General features: G+C 31.4%; 1 protein-coding gene across 3 annotated transcripts; it reads right to left on the bottom strand.

The window, feature by feature from the left end:
- Positions 1-1220: 1220 nt before the first annotated feature.
- On the bottom strand, positions 1221-22955 carry LOC132153229 (interleukin-1 receptor type 1-like). Of its 3 annotated transcripts, none has more exons than XM_059562587.1 (11): positions 22845-22955; positions 18038-18124; positions 16564-16816; positions 12546-12726; positions 10741-10906; positions 10178-10240; positions 9847-9979; positions 5137-5282; positions 3760-3903; positions 3392-3556; positions 1221-1999 (listed from the first exon to the last, which is right to left on the bottom strand). In XM_059562587.1, exons 1-11 carry the CDS (start codon positions 22864-22866, stop codon positions 1608-1610), a joined length of 1752 nt encoding a protein of 583 aa, XP_059418570.1. In that variant the 5' UTR covers positions 22867-22955; the 3' UTR covers positions 1221-1607. The 3 variants fall into 3 exon arrangements, with proteins under 3 accessions (XP_059418570.1, XP_059418568.1, XP_059418571.1); XM_059562585.1 differs by having other exon boundaries at positions 1222-1999; positions 3760-3906; positions 22845-22947; XM_059562588.1 differs by lacking the exon at positions 22845-22955 and adding an exon at positions 22700-22844 and having other exon boundaries at positions 1222-1999; positions 3760-3906.
- Positions 22956-24136: the final 1181 nt, after the last annotated feature.

The following is a 24136-nucleotide window of genomic DNA, read 5'->3' on the forward strand; positions in this document are numbered from 1 at the left end:
ATGCATTGCTAAGAACTTCATTTGGACAACTTTAAAGATGATTTTTTCAATATTTAGAATGTTTTTCTTTTTTTTGCACCCTCAGATTCCAGATTTTCAAATAGTTGCATCTCAGCTAAATATTGTCAGATCCTAATAAACCATACACCAATGGAAAGATTATTGATTCATAATGATGTATAAATCTTCAAAAATGTCGAAAACATTTACCCTTATGACTGGTTTTGTGGTCCATGGTCACATATCTATAAATGCTGCATCTGTCTGTCTGTCTGTCTGTCTATAATCATCCCCTAACTCATACATGTGTATGATCTGACTGAAGTTGTGGTTCAAAAAACTGTCAGCATTGAACGGAAATTTGTGTAACTGAATCTGGGTCACGTGTTTGCGGTTGGAGCTTCTTCGATTAAAAGGAAAAGCTTGCCATTTCTGTGCTTTTAGCAACCGAACAGAACAGCAAAACCAATGGCTGTCCTCAAATCTGCATTGATCGGGGAAAACGGATAGTCCCCGGCTAACAAACAGTATGCTCAAATAAACAGAGCCATCTGTTGAAGTGAGACAGTATTTTAACATTTTAATTAATCTTTTTCGGAATCTTCCTATTTACAGTAAAAATGTAATCTATACTGTACATAAAACATAGTAAAAATGTTTGGAAAATGTCTTTAAAAATAACAGGAATGCTCAACACAATGTGTGACAATCCAATTTAGAATTATCTACTGACAAAAGCATGTATCTCACAACAAATCATGAGAAAGTTTCTCTTATATACATCATTTCTGCCCACAAAACGCTTGACGTGCAAGTGTTTTCTGATCTCAACACACAGTTTGACGTACTGTACCTCTCATACAAACCAGATCATATCAGAAACCGCATCAGGTCTGGTTTCATGTTCAGGAAACGACAGACCTCAGGATTCTCATCTCTGGGGCCTCATGAAGAGTTCTGAGGTTGAGATTTTGAGGTTGCAACTCCAGACGTACAAATCCAATTACTTTCCATAAAATAGCTCACCAAGGCTGCATTTATTTGATCAAAAATACAGAAAAAAACTTACAAAATTTAAAATAACTGTTTTCTGTGTTAATATCTGTTAAAGTGTAATTTATTTAGGTGATGCTCCGCTGTATTTTCAGCATCATTCCTCCAGTCTTCAGTGTCACGTGATCTTCAGAAATCATTCTGATATGATGATTTGCTGCTCGAGAAACATTTCTGATAATTAGTCGTGCTGACAGATATTCTTGTGGAAACCATAATGCATATAATCTTTCAGGATTCTCTGATGAACAGAAAGTTCAAAAACTTCTAATTTTAAACATTATAAACGTCTTCATTCAGTGCATCCTTGCTGAAGAAGAATAAAAAAACAAGTACCAAGTTTTGGCCTCGCCCTGTCTAGTTTCTCTCCTTAGAAACCATAAAAAGAGGAAAGTCAAAAGGAAAGCTATGACTCATCATTTGGTTAAACCAAAAATAATCTTCTGGCACAAAAACTGCTTAAGAAAAAGCAGCAGAAAACCATTCCAGATTGCTGACAGCATCACTATACACAGTACAACTTTTGACCCTGAGTGTTCACATGTAGTGTTAGTCTAGAAACTAAACCAGTTTGTCTCTTTAGCTTTGCCTCTGATGGGCATATGGTAGCGCACCTCCCTCCAGAAGCGCACCGAGGGCTGGAGAGAGGTCACACGGTCCTCTGACTTCCCGTCGCAGAACGCCCACCTCTTCCTTCTCTTCCAGGCTTGCAGAGCTCCCTGTTTGTCCTTGAGGAGGCGCACGGCGAGGGGCAGCCGCAGCGGCTGGTGGATCTCCTCCAGCTCCAGCAGCACGATGTTTATGGAGTCCTCCACCAGCGCTTGGTACAGACCGGTCTGCTGCTCGGCCCAGTCCTGTGCCTCCGGGCTGCAGAGAGACGACGCCGTGTAGAGCAGCAGCAGTCTGCGACAGTGGCTCAGAGCGTCCTGCACCACGTCCACCACAGCTGGAAAACACACCGGGAAAGAGCCGAGTAAAGCTCTGAAGGATGCAGTGATGGAAACTCAAAATAAATGACAGAAATCAATAGAGATCTCAGTATTATATGGTCTGCACGAGTATTATCTGATATCATTCCAAAACCATTATATTTTTCCAGAAGTACAGGTAAATAATTCAATTAACTCATTGCTTAATCCTCCTAACCCCAATTAAATAATTAAATACATAAAAGTAATACGAAGTTAAAAATAAATACTTTTGGTTTTGATGGTTTAGTGTTTGAAAATGACAAAAAATTAAGAGCTGAATATTAGTATTGCAATTTTACAGTTCTACTGTAAAATAAAAATATTACTTTTATTCTTTATTTACTATTCACACTGTGAAATAATAAAATAGTAATATTTATTTTGTTAAAAACTATACATTTAGTATATTATTATTATATAGTCATATACTGTATATATATATATATACAATATGACTATATAATAATAATATACTAAATGTATAGTTTTTAACAAAATAAATATATATATATAAATTTATTTATATTTATTTTGCTATTTTTTTTTTAGACACACACACACACACACACACACACACACACAGAAATACTTTTTTTAATAAAAAAAATTTTCCCGCAAATTTTTTTTTATCGCAACTGCTATTTTTAGCAAATTTTTATAACTTTTTTTACCAAAACTTTTGGTATTATTTGGTATTAATAGTATTATTTTCTGAGTACTAATAATAACAACAATAATAATGAGACAAATTATTATTTATATTTTATTGTCATATGGATATACAGTATGAAATCACAAAATTTGGGCCTAAATTGTGCAGCAATACACATAAGCACAACAAACCTGTGTCTTTGTTCTTTTTAAATCACATTTTAAATTAGATTTTTCTTTCAAATCGTGCAGCTACATTAAATACAGCTTACGTTTGGTCTCCCATCTTCATTGGATGTCTAATTTTAAATCAGAATAAAAGTTTAATTGTTAAACGTTTACAATTGAAAAAAAAATTAAGACAGACATTTACTGTAGGTTAGTATAACCAAAATATTAGTATTGAATCTTTAAAATTATACTGTATGATAAAATGTAATATTAAATTTCTTAAATATTTAAAATAAAAATGTAAATACTAATATTTTTAAATTTCATATTTTTTAATTATATATATATATATATTTTTTTTTTTTTTAACCACATTTTAAATCAATTTTTATCAGGGGAAAATAAATATCTCGATTTAATTTTTCTACCCAAATGGTGCATCTACATTAAATACAGCTCACACTTGGTGTTCGATCATCATTTGATGTCTTAAATGAAATTAGCTGTTTATATGAAAGCGCTTTGTTTTGTTGCACATGCTTTACCTTCCCCAGGCAGGCCGTCCCGGCCCAGGATGAACAGCTTATAACCGTACTGGCCCTCCAAGACCTGCGGCAAAGTACTCATCGCAAAAATCTCAGCCTTTTCACTTGAGCCTTCGAGGACTCTGGGATAGGCGATGTATGCATCATACTGCTTCCCATCACCATCTACAAGAAGCGAACAAAGGGCACAGAACATGCCAAACTAAATACATAAAACACAATTAATATGTATTTTTTCAGCATGCACTGCAGCGCTGTGAATGCACTGAAAGGTGTTGATTCGAGTTTATGTAACATGCGTAACTTCCCAGTAACTGTGCGACGATGCTAAAGTGCAAGAGTGTATTTCCTGTTTATTGTGACTTCACCTGTGGTTTTGTAGAGAAATGGAAACACAGTCCTGACCCACAAGGCCAGCTCCACCTTGAATATGGTGCACAGAAGCACACCTATCACGAAAAGCAATGCCACCGAGCCCAGAAGAAGACCGAGAAGCAAGAAAAGGCTCCCATCTGCTGATGTAGGGACAGGACAAACAAAAACAGCTGTTTATCTTCGGCCAGTGTAAAGTAGATCATGTTTGCTTCTTGAAAAATTACTTCCCACTGGCTAATCTTTAAATTATTACCCGTCATGTACGTTGATTTAATGATTTATGCTATTGAATAACATCTTGAATGCCCCATAATTATATTAATGAAATGATTTACCTTTATTTATTACAATATTAATGTATTTACTTAACGGTTGCTGGCATCGTTTTGTCAAAAAGAAACAAAAAGAGAAAGTACAAACCAACAACAAATCTGCATGTTTTATTTTATTACGAAGAGTTTATGAGAGTTTGACTGGTTAACTACAATTACTGTTATTACAATTTCAGAAAATTCAGATAAATTTTTTTATTTACATCCCTAATTTAAATGTTGAAGTTGTACTGATAGTACTTGAAATTCATATTAATAATAAAAATATTAATTTGTTTATGTGACTTTAAATATTTGATTCAATGTAAATATTTGCATATATTATTTTTTTATATTCTAATATTTAAATTTAAATATTTGAATATCAAAAATGTAAATACTGTAATATTTTAATTTAAATATTTTTAATATCTTGTTTTTCAAATATTTAATTTTTGAAAAAAAAAACACATTTTATGAACTAGTTTATATATATATTTACTTCTCTTTTTTTAACAAATTAATGCATTTACCTATCAGATGTTGGCATCGTTCTTAGTCTTATGTAATTCCTACATATTGTGTTTGCAGAGTTACATGTTTTAAAGTTTACAGAGAGTTTATATTGCCTTTAAGATGTTCATTAAAAACTAATATTAATTAAAATGATCAACTAAATTTTTTACATGATAGTTAACCTTTAAAACTTTAGACAACCCAATAAATTCTTAGTAATAAAAAATAAAAACTAAACTAAACTAAAATGAATAAATAAAATAAAATAAAATAAATAAAATAAAATAAAATAAAATATAAAATAAAATAAAATAAAATAAAATAAAGAAGGTGCAGATTTGTTGATGGTCTGTGCTTTTTTTTTCTTTGCTTGCAGGAAAATCTCAGCAGCTCTGTCTACATCAGAAACACTCACCAGTGGTCAAGTTTCCAACAACTAGTTATCTGTCAGTAAAAGTGAAAGTGCTGTACCACAAAATGATATCTGATGTACAGATATAAGTGTCAGGAAGTAATATTTATTAAGGTGTTGTTGTGACGCACCCGCAGGGACGAGTGAGATCTGGCTGAACAGTTGTCCTCGGCTGCTGGACGCCATACAGGTGAAGTTTACGTAGAAATCTTCCTCCCATACAGCAGACAGAAAGAGCGTTCGCAGCAAAAGAAAACCATCCTTCGTTCTGCTTTCACTTTAAGAGGAAAGGACAAGGGTTACACTTCAACTGAACGAAAAGTATATCACTCACCAACATAACAATACAGGGGAATATTCACCCACTTGTATTATTACCAAGACTCTGGGGAAATCCCACAGAGAAACCATAAAGATGTGGTTTCTGTCTGCCTGTGATTGCAATAAAGTCATAATATTTTTACAGGTAGTCATCTTTAATTTTATTTTTTTTATCTATATTCCTTATATCTGTCGTGACTCATGAATGATGCATGCATGAAATAAATCTTATCACAGAAATGATATATTTATGGGTCAAAGAAGGGTTTAAGCATAAACAACAAGTGTTGAATTAGTACGAATTTTATAAATGCAAAATCAAGAGATTATATATAATAAATACATGACAAGTCTTATCTAAATGGTTTCAGACAATAAAGGATAATTAATTCAAGTCTTCTACCACAGGAGCAACATACACACATTCATAAAGTAATTTTTACTAGGAAAAAATAAATAAAATGTTTTAAAATATGAAAAAATATGAAATGTTTCAAGAATAAAGTCGAAATATTATGAGAATAAATCGAAAATTTTACGAGAATAAAGTCGAAATATTACGAAAAAGTTGAAATGTTTCGAGAATAAAGTCGAAATATTACGAAAAAGTTGAAATGTTTCGAGAATAAAGTCGAAATATTCCGCGAATAAAGTCAAAATATTATGAGAATAAAGTCTAAATGTTTAGAGAATAAAGTCGAAATATTAGAAAAAGTCAAAATATTATTAAAAATAAAGTCAAAATGTTTCAAGAATAAAGTCGAAATATTATGAGAATAAAGTCAAAATATTATTAAAAATAAAGTCAAAATGTTTCAAGAATAAAGTCAAAATATTGTGAGAATAAAGTCTAAATGTTTAGAGAATAAAGTCGAAATATTAGAAAAAGTCAAAATATTATTAAAAATAAAGTCAAAATGTTTCAAGAATAAAGTCGAAATATTATGAGAATAAAGTCAAAATATTATTAAAAATAAAGTCAAAATGTTTCAAGAATAAAGTCGAAATATTATGAGAATAAAGTCAAAATATTATTAAAAATAAAGTCAAAATGTTTCAAGAATAAAGTCGAAATATTATGAGAATAAAGTCATATTATTAAAAATAAAGTCAAAATGTTTCAAGAATAAAGTCGAAATATTAGAAAAAGTCAAAATATTATTAAAAATAAAGTCAAAATGTTTCAAGAATAAAGTCGAAATATTATGAGAATAAAGTCTAAATGTTTAGAGAATAAAGTCGAAATATTAGAAAAAGTCAAAATATTATTAAAAATAAAGTCAAAATGTTTCAAGAATAAAGTCGAAATATTAGAAAAAGTCAAAATATTATTAAAAATAAAGTCAAAATGTTTCAAGAATAAAGTCGAAATATTATGAGAATAAAGTCTAAATGTTTAGAGAATAAAGTCGAAATATTAGAAAAAGTCAAAATATTATTAAAAATAAAGTCAAAATGTTTCAAGAATAAAGTCGAAATATTATGAGAATAAAGTCTAAATGTTTAGAGAATAAAGTCGAAATATTAGAAAAAGTCAAAATATTATTAAAAATAAAGTCAAAATGTTTCAAGAATAAAGTCGAAATATTATGAGAATAAAGTCTAAATGTTTAGAGAATAAAGTCGAAATATTAGAAAAAGTCAAAACATTATTAAAAATAAAGTCAAAATGTTTCAAGAATAAAGTCTAAATGTTTAGAGAATAAAGTCGAAATATTAGAAAAAGTCAAAATATTATTAAAAATAAAGTCAAAATGTTTCAAGAATAAAGTCGAAATATTATGAGAATAAAGTCTAAATGTTTAGAGAATAAAGTCGAAATATTAGAAAAAGTCAAAACATTATTAAAAATAAAGTCAAAATGTTTCAAGAATAAAGTCTAAATGTTTAGAGAATAAAGTCGAAATATTAGAAAAAGTCAAAATATTATTAAAAATAAAGTCAAAATGTTTCAAGAATAAAGTCGAAATATTAGAAAAAGTCAAAATATTATTAAAAATAAAGTCAAAATGTTTCAAGAATAAAGTCGAAATATTATGAGAATAAAGTCATAATATTATTAAAAATAAAGTCAAAATGTTTCAAGAATAAAGTCGAAATATTAGAAAAAGTCAAAATATTATTAAAAATAAAGTCAAAATATTATTAAAAATAAAGTCAAAATGTTTCAAGAATAAAGTCGAAATATTATGAGAATAAAGTCTAAATGTTTAGAGAATAAAGTCGAAATATTAGAAAAAGTCAAAATATTATTAAAAATAAAGTCAAAATGTTTCGAGAATAAAGTCGAAATATTACGAGAATAAAGTCGAAATATTACAAGATTAAAGTCAAAATATTATGAAAAATAAAGTCAAAATGTTATGAAAAATAAAGTCGAAATATTATGAGAATAAAGTCGAAATATTACAAGATTAAAGTCAAAATATTATGAAAAATAAAGTCAAAATGTTATGAAAAATAAAGTCGAAATATTACGAGAATAAAGTCGAAATATTACGAGAATAAAGTCGAAATATTACAAGATTAAAGTCAAAATATTATGAAAAATAAAGTCAAAATGTTATGAAAAATAAAGTCGAAATATTATGAGAATAAAGTCGAAATATTACAAGATTAAAGTCAAAATATTATGAAAAATAAAGTCAAAATGTTATGAAAAATAAAGTCGAAATATTACGAGAATAAAGTCGAAATATTACGAGAATAAAGTCGAAATATTACAAGATTAAAGTCAAAATATTAAGAAAAATAAAGTCGAAATGTTTCGAAAATAAAGTCGAAATATTATGAGAATAAATCGAAAATTTTACGAGAATAAAGTCGAAATATTACGAAAAAGTTGAAATGTTTCGAGAATAAAGTCCAAATATTACGAAAAAGTTGAAATGTTTCGAGAATAAAGTCGAAATATTAAGAGAATAAAGTAGAAATATTAAGAGAATAAAGTCATAATATTATGAAAAATAGTCAAAATGTTTCAAGAATAAAGTCGAAATATTATGAGAATAAAGTCTAAATGTTTAGAGAATAAAGTCGAAATATTACGAAAAAGTCAAAATATTATTAAAAATAAAGTCAAAATGTTTCGAGAATAAAGTCGAAATATTACGAGAATAAAGTCGAAATATTACGAGAATAAAGTCAAAATATTACAAGATTAAAGTCAAAATATTATGAAAAATAGTCAAAATGTTATGAAAAATAAAGTCGAAATATTACGAGAATAAAGTCGAAATATTACGAGAATAAAGTCGAAATATTACAAGATTAAAGTCAAAATATTAAGAAAAATAAAGTCGAAATGTTTCGAAAATAAAGTCGAAATATTATGAGAATAAATCGAAAATTTTACGAGAATAAAGTCGAAATATTACGAAAAAGTTGAAATGTTTCGAGAATAAAGTCGAAATATTACGAAAAAGTTGAAATGTTTCGAGAATAAAGTCGAAATATTACAAGATTAAAGTCAAAATATTATGAAAAATAAAGTCAAAATGTTTCGAGAATAAAGTAGAAATATTAAGAGAATAAAGTAGAAATATTAAGAGAATAAAGTCGAAATATTAAGAGAATAAAGTCGAAATATTAAGAGAATAAAGTCGAAATATTCCGCGAATAAAGTCATAATATTATGAAAAATAAAGTCAAAATGTTTCAAGAATAAAGTCGAAATATTATGAGAATAAAGTCTAAATGTTTAGAGAATAAAGTCGAAATATTACGAAAAAGTCAAAATATTATTAAAAATAAAGTCAAAATGTTTCGAGAATAAAGTCGAAATATTACGAGAATAAAGTCAAAATATTACAAGATTAAAGTCAAAATATTATGAAAAATAAAGTCAAAATGTTATGAAAAATAAAAGTCGAAATATTACGAGAATAAAGTCGAAATATTACGAGATTAAAGTCAAAATATTATGAAAAATAAAGTCAAAATGTTATGAAAAATAAAGTTGAAATATTACGAGAATAAAGTCGAAATATTAAGAAAAATAAAGTCAAAATGTTTCGAGAATAAAGTCGAAATATTACGAGAATAAAGTCAAAATATTACAAGATTAAAGTCAAAATATTATGAAAAATAAAGTCAAAATGTTATGAAAAATAAAAGTCGAAATATTACGAGAATAAAGTCGAAATATTACGAGATTAAAGTCAAAATATTATGAAAAATAAAGTCAAAATGTTATGAAAAATAAAGTTGAAATATTACGAGAATAAAGTCGAAATATTAAGAAAAATAAAGTCGAAATGTTTCGAGAATAAAGTCGAAATATTATGAGAATAAAGTCGAAATATTACGAGAATAAAGTCGAAAAAAGAAACTCCCGAAAAGTCGAAACGTTTCGTCTTTATTCTCGAAACGTTTCGACTTTATTCTCGTAATCTTCGATTTCTTTTCTTTTTTTTTACGTGGCACTAAAACACCATCGTACTAGGGACACCAAATCTGAACAAATTAAAGTTTAAAACTATCTTTATCTCATCAGAAACACAGCTAAACTCAGTACGTACTTCATGGGTTTCTGATGAATGCGATGTGATGTGTCAAAGGATATAAACTCCTCTTCAGACACCCAGAACACATCAACCATGGGAATGCCTTTTCCCCGAACAGAGACCACACAGTCCTTCCTGAAAGATGAACCTAATGAACGAACAAACACAAGCTGAGTCTATAATACTCTCATAAGTCACATACACACTCAGTTTGGTGAATTTAGTTGAAGGATGTGGTTAATAAATTAATTTCACGTGTACAGAACACATAGATTGAGAGGCTGAAAAAATAACCACGATAACTAAATGATAATAAAGTAATAAATACATTAATTATCCAGCTCACCCCTCTCCACTTTGATGATCTCATTAACCGGCTCGATCATATCTGGCTTCATTAAATATTCATCTGCAATAATTAAAAAAGCTTTTAAAAGGCAAAGTAATTATAAAAAATCATATACCATTAATTTAAAGCACTGCTTTGCTGATGAAAACATCACAATAATCCACAGCACTCCAGTCCATCAGTTAACATCTGGAGAAGACAAAAGCTGAAACAAATCAAGCATTTAGACGATTTTAAGTCAAATACGGGTTTATAATCCATAATAACGCTTCCTCCAGTGGAAAAGTGTTCTGGTCTGAATCAGGAGAGAAATCTGCACAGATCAAGCACGGTTTAAACAGCTCTAAACAAATATGTGACTGGATTTTGATGTGAGAGGCAACAGGAGATGCACTTTTACACTGGACTCTATGCATTTGAGTTAAAAGCATCTTAATGCTAGAGTTGTTTCAGCTTTTGGCTTCACAAGACATTAACTTATGGACTGAAGTGCTGTGATGTTTTCAGCAAATTGTCATTATCTTCACACATCATCTTCCTGTAGTGCAGTAAATGCTCACCCTTCACTTCACCCTCTATAGTTTCGGCCATTTCACGGATGCCTCCAGCTAGACGAAAGGTAATTTTGCAGGTGTAAAATCCGGCGTCGTCGTGATGTACGTTGCGTATGTGTAGCATATCTAGAATTGGAGTAAACTTCTCATCTTCGTGAAGGAGCTCACAGTTCTGAGAGGAAAGCAGACACAATAGAGACAAAGAAAGAGAGTTTACATTAAAGGTACAATTTGTAAGATACTTGCAGTAAAATATCCAAAAACCACGAGGCTAGTGTTATATATTTTGTCCAGCTAATTACTAACAATATCTCTAATGTTTTCAACTACTTGTAAATCATTAGAAAATTCCCAATCTAAACAGTGACACGGGGCAGTGCAGTCGCCTGTCAATGACGTTAGTTCTTCTTCTTCTTCTTCTTAGTTTTATGGCAGATTGTAACCATGCCTTATCAGGTGCATACCGCCACCTACTGTATCGGAGTATGTAGCATGAATATGAATCTAATGACGTTAGTTACCCATTGTTACCACCTTTACTGATGTAGAAATCACATGACAACAGTGTCCTGGACAAATGTGGAAGTAGCTCCGCGACAAACTTCAACTAGAAAGAGATGCCGATCTCGCTTGTGTTTTACTCGACAGGTGAGTTGTTCTGATTCGTATCTTTACAAAAAATGTATGCTATTATAACGATCAACAAGATTAGTATTATGGGGCATACACGGCAAACGCGGGGGACCGCGTCTCTAGACCCGCGCGAGGACGCATCTGATCCATAGTCTGATCGCGTCTTTGCATTGACTTTGTATGTAATCTAATCGCGCAAATCGCTGAACTCGCGTTAAATCCATGATTTATGTTTCTGTCTGAATTGATGGCCGTCAGCGGTTGGGTAGAAGACAACAAATCCCATCATTCCACGCTCCTTCTTAGCGTCATCAAACCACGCGATTGTTATTGTTTTGATAGTGCGCCCTCTAGTGGCAGGTCCTACAACCTGTACTTTTAACCATCAAATCTATGCGTCTAAATGAATGAATGACGCACAGATCCAAAATAAAATGCATTTATGTTAGTACTGACATTACATTTATGCAAACCACAGAAAAATGTACTCTGCATTGGTTTTCTATGATTTTTAGCAAATGGTATTAAATACTCGTAGGATAAATTTGACCTGATACATCACGTTCGCATCCAGAATTGAACATATTAACAAGGGCTAGTTTGTTACTTAAACATTACAATTTATTTAATTTAAGAATCAAGGTTCCCAGCCTCAAAAAAGATTTATGTTTTTGAACTGCATATAAAATTTCCATCCATTTGGATTACACTGTTTTAACAAACTAATCATTATTTAATCATTGCACATTTGCCAGTCATACATAAATGAAACAGGCTAGATATCTGAACTAATATATATATATATATATATATATATATATATATATATATATATATTACTAAATAAATAAAAATCATGCAATAGTTATTATTGACCGAATTAATTATTTGATTTCATTTGATTTTATTAATGTCTTAGAAACAGCATAAATCTTTGAGTTTTATTCCAAATGCATGGAAATGTTATATGCAATTAAAATACATTAATCTTACATATAGGGCTAATGTGATTCCTAGACTTGGATTAGTCTTTAAAAAAAGCTACTCTAATGAATATTAATGTTGCTCATCAGAACAGATTTGGAACAACATTAGGCTTTCTTTTTTGGATGCACTGTCGCTTTAAGGCCTCTCTGACGAACTTTATCAGATAAAGAGATAAAACATGCGTTTTCTACCTTGTACCACTGGATGGACGGACTGTCCACGATCTTCAGATATTTCTTCAGAGGGCAGGCGAGGAAATCGTTTACATCAAGGCTGATCGGCTGGAGTCCCCTCTGTGGTCTCTCACAGTTTTCTGACGTCATTTCGGTCACCACCAGTCCTGTCGCCTGTTTGTAGCATTCACTTTGAGTCCTGATGACAAAATAGACACAGACATGGTAAGCGTGGTGATCAAGACAAGCAGCTCGCGCTCCTAAACCAAAGACATGACAGGCAGCGCATGTTACTGACTGTCTTACAAAAGTTTGGACCATTCCGGCTAATTTCTCACAATGTGTGTATCTTAACATTACCTGTCAGGAAGTAGAGACATTTTAATGCATGCTATTTTAAAAAGAAAAGAAATCACTGTATGCAATGGCTTTAAAAAACTGTTTTGTTCTAGTATTCTGCATATATTTTACACACAGCAGTGGCATGGAAAGAATAAGATATAAAATAGAGGAAATGGATCACACACACACACACACACACACACACACACAGGAAATATGGGATGCAAAAGACTAATGCTGCCCTCTGCTGACAGATTAAGCTCAATGCATTTATCTATATCAGTATTTCTCAACCTTGTTTTTTATTTTTATTTTATTGCCATATGTTCTTTACAGCCCTTCTTATACTGGATTTCTTTAATAATAATAATAATAATAATAATATAAACTAAATTATGTATAAAAACAAAATAAACACAAAAAATAAATAAATAAATAAATTTATTTATATATATATTAACAGTCCTAATATTTAATTTTCTGATTCGTAAGTTTAGCAAAGCACAAATGATAACTATACTAATAAATAAAAACAACAATAAACAAACAAACTGATAGTTTGCTTTATGGGTTAATTCATATATAAAATAAAAGAATAACAATAAAACAATTTTAAGTTTCAAATTAAGCAAAACACAAATAACAATACTTATAAAAAATAAATATATAACTCAATTATAAAAATGATTTAAAAATAAACAACAACAACATCAACAAATAAGTAGGTAAATAAATAAAACAACAATAAACAAACAATTTTAGCAATCCTTATATTTTTTAAGTTTAAATCATGTTTTTTTTTTTTTTAGTAAACACCTGTAAGGTAACCCCCCCCCCCCCCCCCCACCACTTACAAATGAATTATTCTTAATTATTACCTAAATTAAATGTTTAACTTCTTCTTTATATTTTAAGCATTGTTAACTAATTTTTCTGTATAATACATTTCATGTATCTTTACTTGTTCTCTTTAAGAAAAATAAATACATAGCAAGTTTCCTAATTATATTATTTCATGTAACATAAGAAGCTTCCAGCAGCACATTGCACTTTACACAAAAGAGCAGCTAAGCACCACATCTTTGCCTTTTAACTTTTTTTATTTTTTCATCTGTATATTCAGCCTGTTTTCTTAACCTTTCTTTGCTTACAGCTTCTGTCAGTGACAGTAAGTGTGTGTTTGTCAGCAGGTTGTTTAAAGGTCAGGATCTTCAACAGCTGTTTAACACTACACTGGTTTGCTCATCTCACCATCCTGGAAACATCACATATTAATCCTTCCTGATCTTTCCATCCATTTATTTCTTCAGTCAACAGAGCACTGCAGCTTCAGTGAATCTCACCAAAACATATCAAGGTCACAGTGGAAAAAATCTCAGCATCTTAAAAATAGGATTTAAAAAAAAAGGCATTTCTGTTGCATGCGAGGTCTGTAACCCGGAGTCTGACAGAGTAACCACATCCTCTGCCCAAGACACATTTCTAAAAAACACCTCACTTCCAAAATGATTGCATGTGAAGCAAGCACCTCCTGAAATCCCCCACCCCACAGAAACATCCCCAAAACCCCTTAATCCCTTTGATCAGATTGACTCTTATTCATATTGTGATTGCATATTGCATAATGCAGTAAAATTGTTTTAAAAATTAATTTTTCCATATGATACATTTAGACAACATCACTGAAATATCTGAAGATGTGATATTGATTTTACAGCACAGTTCAATAAACAACAAACATTTTATATAAAATATTTTATAATATACACATATGTTTAAATAAGTCTCTTCTGCTCACCAAGGCTGAAATTACTTGATTAAAATACAGCAAAAACTGTGAAATAGTTTTACAATTTAAAATAAATTGTCTCTTTTTGAATATATTGTAAAATGTAATTTATTCCTGTGATCAAATCCGTATTTTCAGCATCATTACTCCAGTCTTCAGTGTCACATGATCTTCAGAAATCATTCTAATATACTGATTTACTGCTCAAGAAACAGTTCTGATTATTATTAATGCTGAAAACATGATAAAATACCATTCAAAGGTTTGGGGTGAGTACGATTTTTACGTCCTATTCTCTAAAGAATCCTGAAAAATAAAATGTATCACTGTTTGCACAAAAAATATGAATCAGCGAAAACTATTTATAATAAGAAACATTAATAACCTTTTGAAAACGGTTGAATGAATGACTCAGTGACTCACTCCTTAAAACAGTGACTTGAGTTTGATAATTAAAGACTTCATTTAGTCACTCAGCAGACGCTTTTATCCAAAGCGAGTTGCAAATGAAGACGATGGAAGCAATCAAAAACAACAAAAAGAGCAATGATATACAAGAGCTATAACAAGTTTTAGTTATCTTAAAGTAGTACACATAGCAAGGGCTTTTAAATAATATAATAAATTAAAAGAAAACATAGAATAAAAAAAGATTAGAACAAGCTAGTGTTAAAGGACTTTTTTTTTTGCTTTTGTTAACTGTATAATAAAATAAAATAAAAGGATAGAATACAAAAAGATTAGAAAGCTAGTGTTTTTAAGAAAACAAGAAGCAAATGAATAGAGTGCAAGTCTAAAACGGACAAGTGTTTTTTTTTAAAGAATAGAATTAGAATAGAGAGTACTAGAGTATTAGTTCTGAATTCAATTGATTGTAACAGTCCTATAGTTTCTTATTACTCTAAATTAATTAATTGATTAGATGTAAGGATTTGACATAAAATTTGATATGCATACATCAAACAAGGATCTGGGTGTGTTGAAGTACTCAAAAAAAAAACAAGTAAATTTATAAATAAATAAAGCTTTGGTGAAATAACAGGCCTAATCCAGAAAAAGGTACCAGCACAAAAACAGACAAAGCAAAACATTGTCTAATTATCATAATCAGGGCCTGAATTTCGTTTTGGAAAATGGGGGGGGGGTGTCCCCCTTTAGGTGGATCTTATGGGGGGTATTTTTTTAATTTGAGGGGTATTTTTTAGACATATTTTTAAACTACAATCTTCCAGCCTAAATGTTTCGTCACCCAGTGTATTTGTGTTTTACAATTTATACTATGAGGAATATACTTATATATATTCAAACGATGAAATTAATGTATTTGAACTAAAAAGGACGAGTAAACCGTCAGTAATAAAATAAGAATAGATAAATGGCAAGCAATGGCACAAACAAATCAAATTAACTGTGCTTTAACTTTTTCTGATGGGTATAACAATAATATTCAGATACAGAAATACCACAGAAACTGAATCATCTGTTGAGCTTTAATATCACAGGTTAGTCTTCAATGCATAAATAACCCTTAATGACAGACTGCAGCAGGTTTAATCAGGTTGCTGTCTCTTTAAGACCTCATGCACGGATCTACTGTAATTGTGACAGATTTGTTTCAAATTGTAAACTCAAAATCACATGCAGATGATACATTCGGTCATCTGTCCCAAGCGCTTTTCATGCTGAAAATACACACTGAAACTGCAGGAATCAGTAGAATTATTATCCAAAATTCAAGTCCTGATAAACAACAATATCCCAAAATATTAATTTTTTTTGCACACGCTATTAATTCCTACGAGTCAAACACTTTGAGTGCCTGAGAGAAGTGGCTTGATCCGTTGCTTCTCATTGATAAACATACAGAATGACTTTAAAGATGGAGAGGATGGAGTCTGTTCATACCTGACCACACAGGAGTACTTTCCTTGCTGCTGCATGCTGACGTTAAAGAACCACAGTTGTGTTTTATTGAGCATGATGCTCTGCTCCAGCTCCGTGATCTCAGAGCCCGTTCTCTCATCGTACCATGTGACGCTGTATGGCGTTTCTGCAGTATTAAAGAGATAATCCAACTGCAGTGGACACTCCAGCATCGCCGCTTCACCGGGGATCGGGAACATCCGCTCAAACGCCTGTCCGTAATCCTTGCAGGATTCTGTTCAGAGACATGCATGATGAAGACACTTACTGACCAACACAAAACAGAATGTAAAGAATGTAAAGGCATAATATGAGAGCATGGAAACATAAATAAATAAATAAACACTAATGCTAAATTTTTTTCCATGCATTAACTGCCTTAAGCGATGTTATTATTCTTAACTAAAACCATAGAAATGACTATAATTAAATAAAAACATTAACTGATATAAAATAAAATATAAAAAACAAACTCATTTCAACGATTTCTCATTTTAAATTTAGTTGGATTATTTCGTAAGTTTTAAAATAACTAAAAATGCATACACTAAAACTTCATTAAAACTATATGGACATGTTAAAATACTTAAAATAAAATAAAATATATGCACTGTGAACCTTGTTTGCATCATAATAACCAGAGCAAATCAGAGCTTTATTAAAACTATATGAACATGTAAAAATACTAATAATAAAGTGACAAAGATAAACAATATAACTAATGAAACTCAAGAGATGCGTGGAGCACTTTTCATGATGGATGGATGCACTTTATTGGACTTCAAAATCTCAACACCCATTCACTGCCATTATAAAGCTTGGAGGAGCCACAGCATTAATATAACTCTGATTGTATTCATCTGGGGAAAAAAAAGTCATATACTCTGAGTATGGCTTGAGGGCGAGTAAATAATCGAGTAATTTTCATTTTTGGGTGAACTATCCCTTAAAAAAAAAGAAAGAAAATATAAAAACAGAATTTATTCAAAATATTAACAAAAACTATAAGTACTACTAAATAAATAAATACCTAAAAATAAATAAATAAATAAGATTATATTTTTTCCACAACACGGTTCATCAATTATTTTCATAGATTTCAAAACATTTTGTTCATGTTCCTGTGGCTCAGTGGTAGAGCATTGCGTTAGCAGCACAAAAGGTCATGGGTTCAGTTCGCAGGGAACACACATACTGATAAAAAATATATATATATATATGTATGTATACACACACACACATACTGTGCACCTTGTATCTTAATAAGTATTTTCAGAGCTTTGCAGCCACGCCTTGAGTTTAAATGCTGTTCTGTACACAGAGTTTTATGAGGTACATTAAATTAAACATCCTCATCAAGCTATAATAGATTTTTATTTCATTGCCACCCATCAGTATATGACTCACTTCATTCAGGTAGTAAAGTTAATTAAGGAAACAGATGCAACTTCCTTACCCGGACCTAAAGTTTCCGTTAAGATCACGGCACATTCAGTTGCCCGAAGTACTGCGACCAGGAAAACGAGGAACGACCGACCCATGTCTGTAGAGAAAGAAATGACACGATGACGGAATTTGAATAGAGATGCAGAATGCAGAAGAGTAATTTAATTTTTGAATTTAAGAAATTAGAATTAGAATAGAATGTCTAACAGACAACAGACACACACAAAAGATGAGGATAACTAAAATATATATTTGTGTGTGTGTGTGTGTGTGTGTTTGTTGTTGCATTTTTCTACAAACATCTGCAATTTCAACTTTAAATGTCCCTGATATTTGCAGATTGTCCATGATTCTGATATTAGCAAACCCTACAAATGATATTCAGGCACTCTTGAATGTTCCCTTCAGCTTTTATGATGTTGTTAGTCATGTCTGATGAACTTTGAACCTCGTGTTTACTGAACGTGTTTGAGGCACAAAATCAAAGGTCATCCCAGGATCAGAGTGAAAAAGAACATTTGTAAAAAATAATTTCACTATTTTCTACACACACACACGCGCGCGCACGCACACACACACACACACACGCGCACGCACACACACACATTATGGAAAAATAATGGCAAATGAGACACAAAATCAATTAAACTCAGAAACACAGATGTGGGAATTAAATGCACACTTATTTGAAAATATTTAATTTCAGATTTTTTGAAGAAAATCTGTGTAGGTCTGACTTTCACTCTCAAGTTACTAGTAAATGTCACAAATAATTACAAAGAAATGGCAAGGAACACTAAAGTAGAACAACTGATTTTTTTTTTTTTTACCAAACATACTTCAATAAGCTTTGTTTAATGTACAACTTAAAAAAAAGTGCTTGCATATAGTATTTTCTTGAAAATGACAACTGGGAACTAATTACAAACTGCAAAAAATAATAAAATACACAAAAAAACAAGAAGGCAAATACATTCTGAGATGCATAAACCGTAAATAACTAAGCTTAAGCATATATTTTCTACTCTCACTTCCCTCCTTTCCAAGAAATGCAGATGGATGGGAAATGCTGTCTAGAGCTGAAGCTCAGTAGCTCTCGACCGACTGTAACACAGTCATTCTTGCACAACAGTTTTCGTTCTTCAAAGAGTATACTACACGGCTGCACTTCAGAGGAACTTAACATGCCTGCTCAGCATTAAAATGGGAATTTGAGGAATAAATGTAAACATGCACATTGAAGAAAAAGGAAACAGTCTGTTGTTAAACAGGATCTAGTACATGGCCCACATTAACCCTGAATTTAAACATTTCAACTAAACCGGCCAAACCTCGATCTGCTCGCAACCTCCAATCCCTCATCCAGATGTTCAGTGGATTGCAAAACATTTACGGTTAGTAAATAGTTTTTAACAGGTGATGATGTCAGTTGATTCAACTTGTACTTACATGCTTACAGCAGCCACATTTAAATACATTTTTAAGCGATATTATCATTTTGACGAAGGACGTTTACGTAAGATCCAGTAAGAATATGCTAGTCTCGCAATAACCAAGTTTTGTTTACAGTAAAGGAAAACCAGTCTCCTCTTGGCTTATATCGAAATCCTCCGACATTTTTCTTTACAAATTCTCATTTTGTACTTTTAATTCATGACCGGTCTTTTGTTTTGCTCTCGATGCATTTGTCTAGGGATTATGGTTTATAAAGTTTTTACACAAATGCATTGATTCCACTCAGAAGGCCTTTATTAACCACACAGAGCACTTTTTATGATGGATGGATGCAGTTTACTGGACTTCAAAATCTCAACACCCATTCACTGCCATTATGAAGCTTGGAAGAGCCAGGAATTTTTTATATATAACTCTGACTGTATTCTTCTGGAAGAAGAAAGTCATACACCGAGGATGTTTTGAGGGTGAGTAAATCTAGGAGTCATTTTCATTTTCGGGTGAACTATCCCTTTAAGCTCGATTTTCCATTGTAGTTTGGAGAAATGAAGCATCGAATCACTTTCCAATGGATGCGCTGCAGTGAATGGGTGCCGTCAGAATGGGAGTCCAAACAGCTGATAAAAACATCACAATAATCCACATGTTTTTTAAGAAACTCCAAATCGATGATCCCAGCTAAAATACGAGTCCTCTATACGAGTCCAAACAGCTCTAAACAAATAAGTGGGTGGATGTTGATGTGAGAGAGAACACGAGAAGGACGTTATTATGGATTATCGTCTTTGAACACTGTGAACCCTAATAAGTTCACAGAACTCAAAAAATATCTTGTAACATTACACAAAAACATTTAAGTGATGTTTTTTAATGTTTAATGTGTACATACAATTTGAAATTACATTTCCAGTTGCCTTAAATTATCTCCATAAATATTGATATTTCTCCATTTATAATTAGAGAGTAATGCATTCAAAATTCTCTCTATTTTTCAACTCATACTGTATAATTTGGGAAATACACTCAAATTCAGTCTTTTGCTGTCCATCCTCACCCTAGCCACAGGCTCTACTCTTCACCACAACGGTAACACTACAAAACCAACATAACAGAAACCTTTCTAAATTCTAATATAACACAACATTTAAGTACTAACTTATGTCCCTCATGACATTAATCTTGTGTAAAAACAGACAAAATAACACTTAAGTAAGTTCTACATTTATTTTCCTTGTTTTCTGATGCAAAGCATGCTGGGAACTAGAAAGTTCACCTTACTATAACAAAAGTTTGAGTTTACAGAACTTATTTCTTATTTCATTATTATTTGAGTGCAATTAACTAATTTCATTTGATTAATTTCACTGTTCGGTAAGTTAAAAACATCTTAATGCTGGATTAGTTTCAACTTTTGTCTTCAGCATTTTGACTCAAATCTGTTCCCATGAAGAAACAAACTCATCTTCATCTTGGATGCCCTAAATGTTGGTCAATTCTCAAAAAAAAATTCATTTTTGACAGATCTAAAAATACCCTGTTGACTATTAAAGGCGAGTTGCATTATTTTTGGGCTGATTCACAAACATTTGCAATCCGGTTTGACCATTTCTGCTAAGAAATGGAAAAACAAACAAGAAGAAAATTGGCGACCAGAATGAACCTGTTTGTCAAGTTCAAGATAAGTCTGGGTGGCACTGGTTTTAAAAAAGAAAAGGACAATCCCCAATGACACTCATTACTGACCCATGGAAAATTCATTCTAAAATGCTACATCTTTTCAATAGTTCAACAATTTCCTGACAGGGTGAAGTACAAGTTAACAAGCCATTTACAACATGTCCATCAAAGAGAACAGACAGAGAGAAAACCATTCAAGGGTTGAGTTCCCACAACCACAGATTTCACTTCAGCCACATGACGTTTCATAATAGCAACGAGTCTGCTGTTTGCCCAATGCGTCTGATTCAGTCCAAACATGTATGTGCGTGAGGACATGTTGTACTATTCAAATGCATCTCAAATAACTCCAACCTTAAATTACATAAGCAATATTATACAAAACACATGCTTTTTCCAGCTTGTTATGGTGAATGTTTATGATTTTAAACATTTTAAACATAGATGATGTGTGGAATCTAATTCAATACATTTGAGTAAATGTTTGGGAGACCTTCAGAAACTACAATCTGCTTCTTTGAACTAGAACTGAATGCCGATAAATCTACAAATAGCCACTTTCCTCTGATTCATTTACTATACAAAAGCATGGCTTTACAAACACACTTGCGAATGCAATAAATGTAAACGGATTAAAACGGTCACCAATAAAGAAGGTATACATCAGAAGGTGGAAGGTAGAAGGTGGCACTAGTTTGCAGATTTAACTTTTTTTATATAAAAGTCATTTGAAAAAAAAAAAAAGATGCATGCAAAATAAATGAAAGCATGAAGTCACTGCTGACTTCAGTTTAATGATGCATTGTGAGTCAACATAACAACTAAAGTGCAAGTTAATAAAACAATATCAAAGCCACAAATCATCCACTTCCTATTTTGGCCCCATTGTACATTCACACCATCTGGACACACAGTCAATTTATGTTTCTCATGATATCAAAGCCCTTATATATATATATATATATATATATATATATATATATATATATATATATATATATATATATATATATATATATATATATAAATCCAAAGGCTTTTGCTTAAATGCTTGAAACCCACTTGGTAAATTAATGCAATTTTTATGCAATTAAAATTTACATTAAAACAGCTAAAAAAAGCATCATTACTTATCCAGCAAATGCATGAACCTCCTTCACTAGTGCTCCTAATGAAGTTGGCTGATAAATGTGCTGAAATCTAGACAAGGAAACTTAAATATAAAATACTTTAGTGTGATTTTCCAAAGCTTTCCCGTCATTCTAAAATGTGGGAAAAAGTCATAGTGGAGAATGACTAAGTGTGACTGCCAGCCTGATGTAAAAAAAATATATAGACATGAGTCTACTGAACAAACATGAACATTCATTCAACAAGTTAAATGCCAGGTAAGGATTTTACCACACCGCATGTTTACTGGGGAAATCTGGGAAATCTTTTCAAAAACCAAACCCAGGGAGTCAAGTCATGGATATAAATTCATCAAACACAGATGGTGTCAGTCACCACAAACAGGGATCTAGTGATCTAGGGGTCTTACCTACAGTCGCTCCCAAAGCATCATCATGATTCCCTTCAATGTAAACTCGCTTTATAGTTGAGTCGAGCACAAGGTTAACGTGTCTTCATCCGACCCTAAAGAGCACATATATGGCCGCAAAGTCGTGCTACTTCTCCATACTCACAGGAATGTTTGAGAAAGCGCATTTTGCAATATCCTCTGCGCGCTTGGGAAGCTTCCTCTCCAACGCCTCAGAAAGAGAGTTGCGCAATGAACAAGCGCGAGAGAGGAGGAGAGAAGTCGCTGGACTTGATGCTGCTTTCACTGAGCTGTACACATTTTGTCACTTGTGACTTGAACTGTTTTTTTAACAACATTTGAAGGTTTGAGGGACTGAAAGTAACTTAAATCTGTTCACACGTGACTCATTCCTTCATCATCACTGAAAATGAGGCGCGTGCTTGAGTTACACCTTCAATCCTGCAGGGGGCGCACTTTCAATGCTTCTGCTAGAGTAAGATTTTGAGTTTTGTTTGTTGCATTGTATTTATTACATGTTTACCAAAGACAAACACTGTACAAAGTTAAAAAACAGTGAACAATACTTTAAATACACAAGTAACATCCACTGTATTTTTAACGTAAGCATGGGGGCATCATTTTATTTTAATTTATAATAGTAACCATGAACTTGTTTGTGGTTCAACTTTTTTTTGTACTCTATATATATGTGTGTATATATATATATAGGACCCTGGAACACAAAAGCAGTCTGAAGTCTCTGGGGTATATTTGTAGCAATGACCAAAAATACATTCTATGGGTCAAAAATATTTATTTTTATTTTACCCCCCCCCCCCCCTCCAAAAAAAAAAAAAAAAAAAAAGGATATTAAGTAAAGATCATGTTCCATGAATATATTTTGTCAATTTCCTACCATAAAAATATAAAAACTTTTTTGATTAATAATATGTATTGCTAAGAATTCATTCGGAAAACTTTAAAGGTGATTTTCTCAATATTTAGATTTTTTTGCTCCCTCAGATTCCAGATTTTCAAACAGTTGTATCTCAGACAAATATTGTCAGATCCTAACAAACCATACATCAATGGAAAGATGATTTATTCAGCTGTATAAATCAAAATTTCGAAAAATAGACCCTTATGACTTGGTTTGTGCTCCATGGTCACATAAATGTTGTACATATATTTTTGCAATTAAAAAAAACCAAAAACTTTTATTTAGCCTTCCATCTTATTTTCAAGTAACAAAACAAGGTGGATTACCTAATTAAGAATAATAAAAAAGCAAAGTAGCAATGAACAAAAAAGGGTTTACTTGAATAAGTGATAATTAGGCAGTTTAAAATTCTGAAGCATAAGTTCGTGTGTTAGATTTTTTTTTTTTTTTAAATAAATCATAATTGTGGAAAAATAGAACAACACTAGATTCAGAAGCAATGATCAAAAATTATT

Source organism: Carassius carassius, chromosome 11 (genome assembly GCF_963082965.1).
Source record: "Carassius carassius chromosome 11, fCarCar2.1, whole genome shotgun sequence".
In the NCBI taxonomy this organism is placed as follows: Eukaryota; Metazoa; Chordata; class Actinopteri; order Cypriniformes; family Cyprinidae; genus Carassius; species Carassius carassius.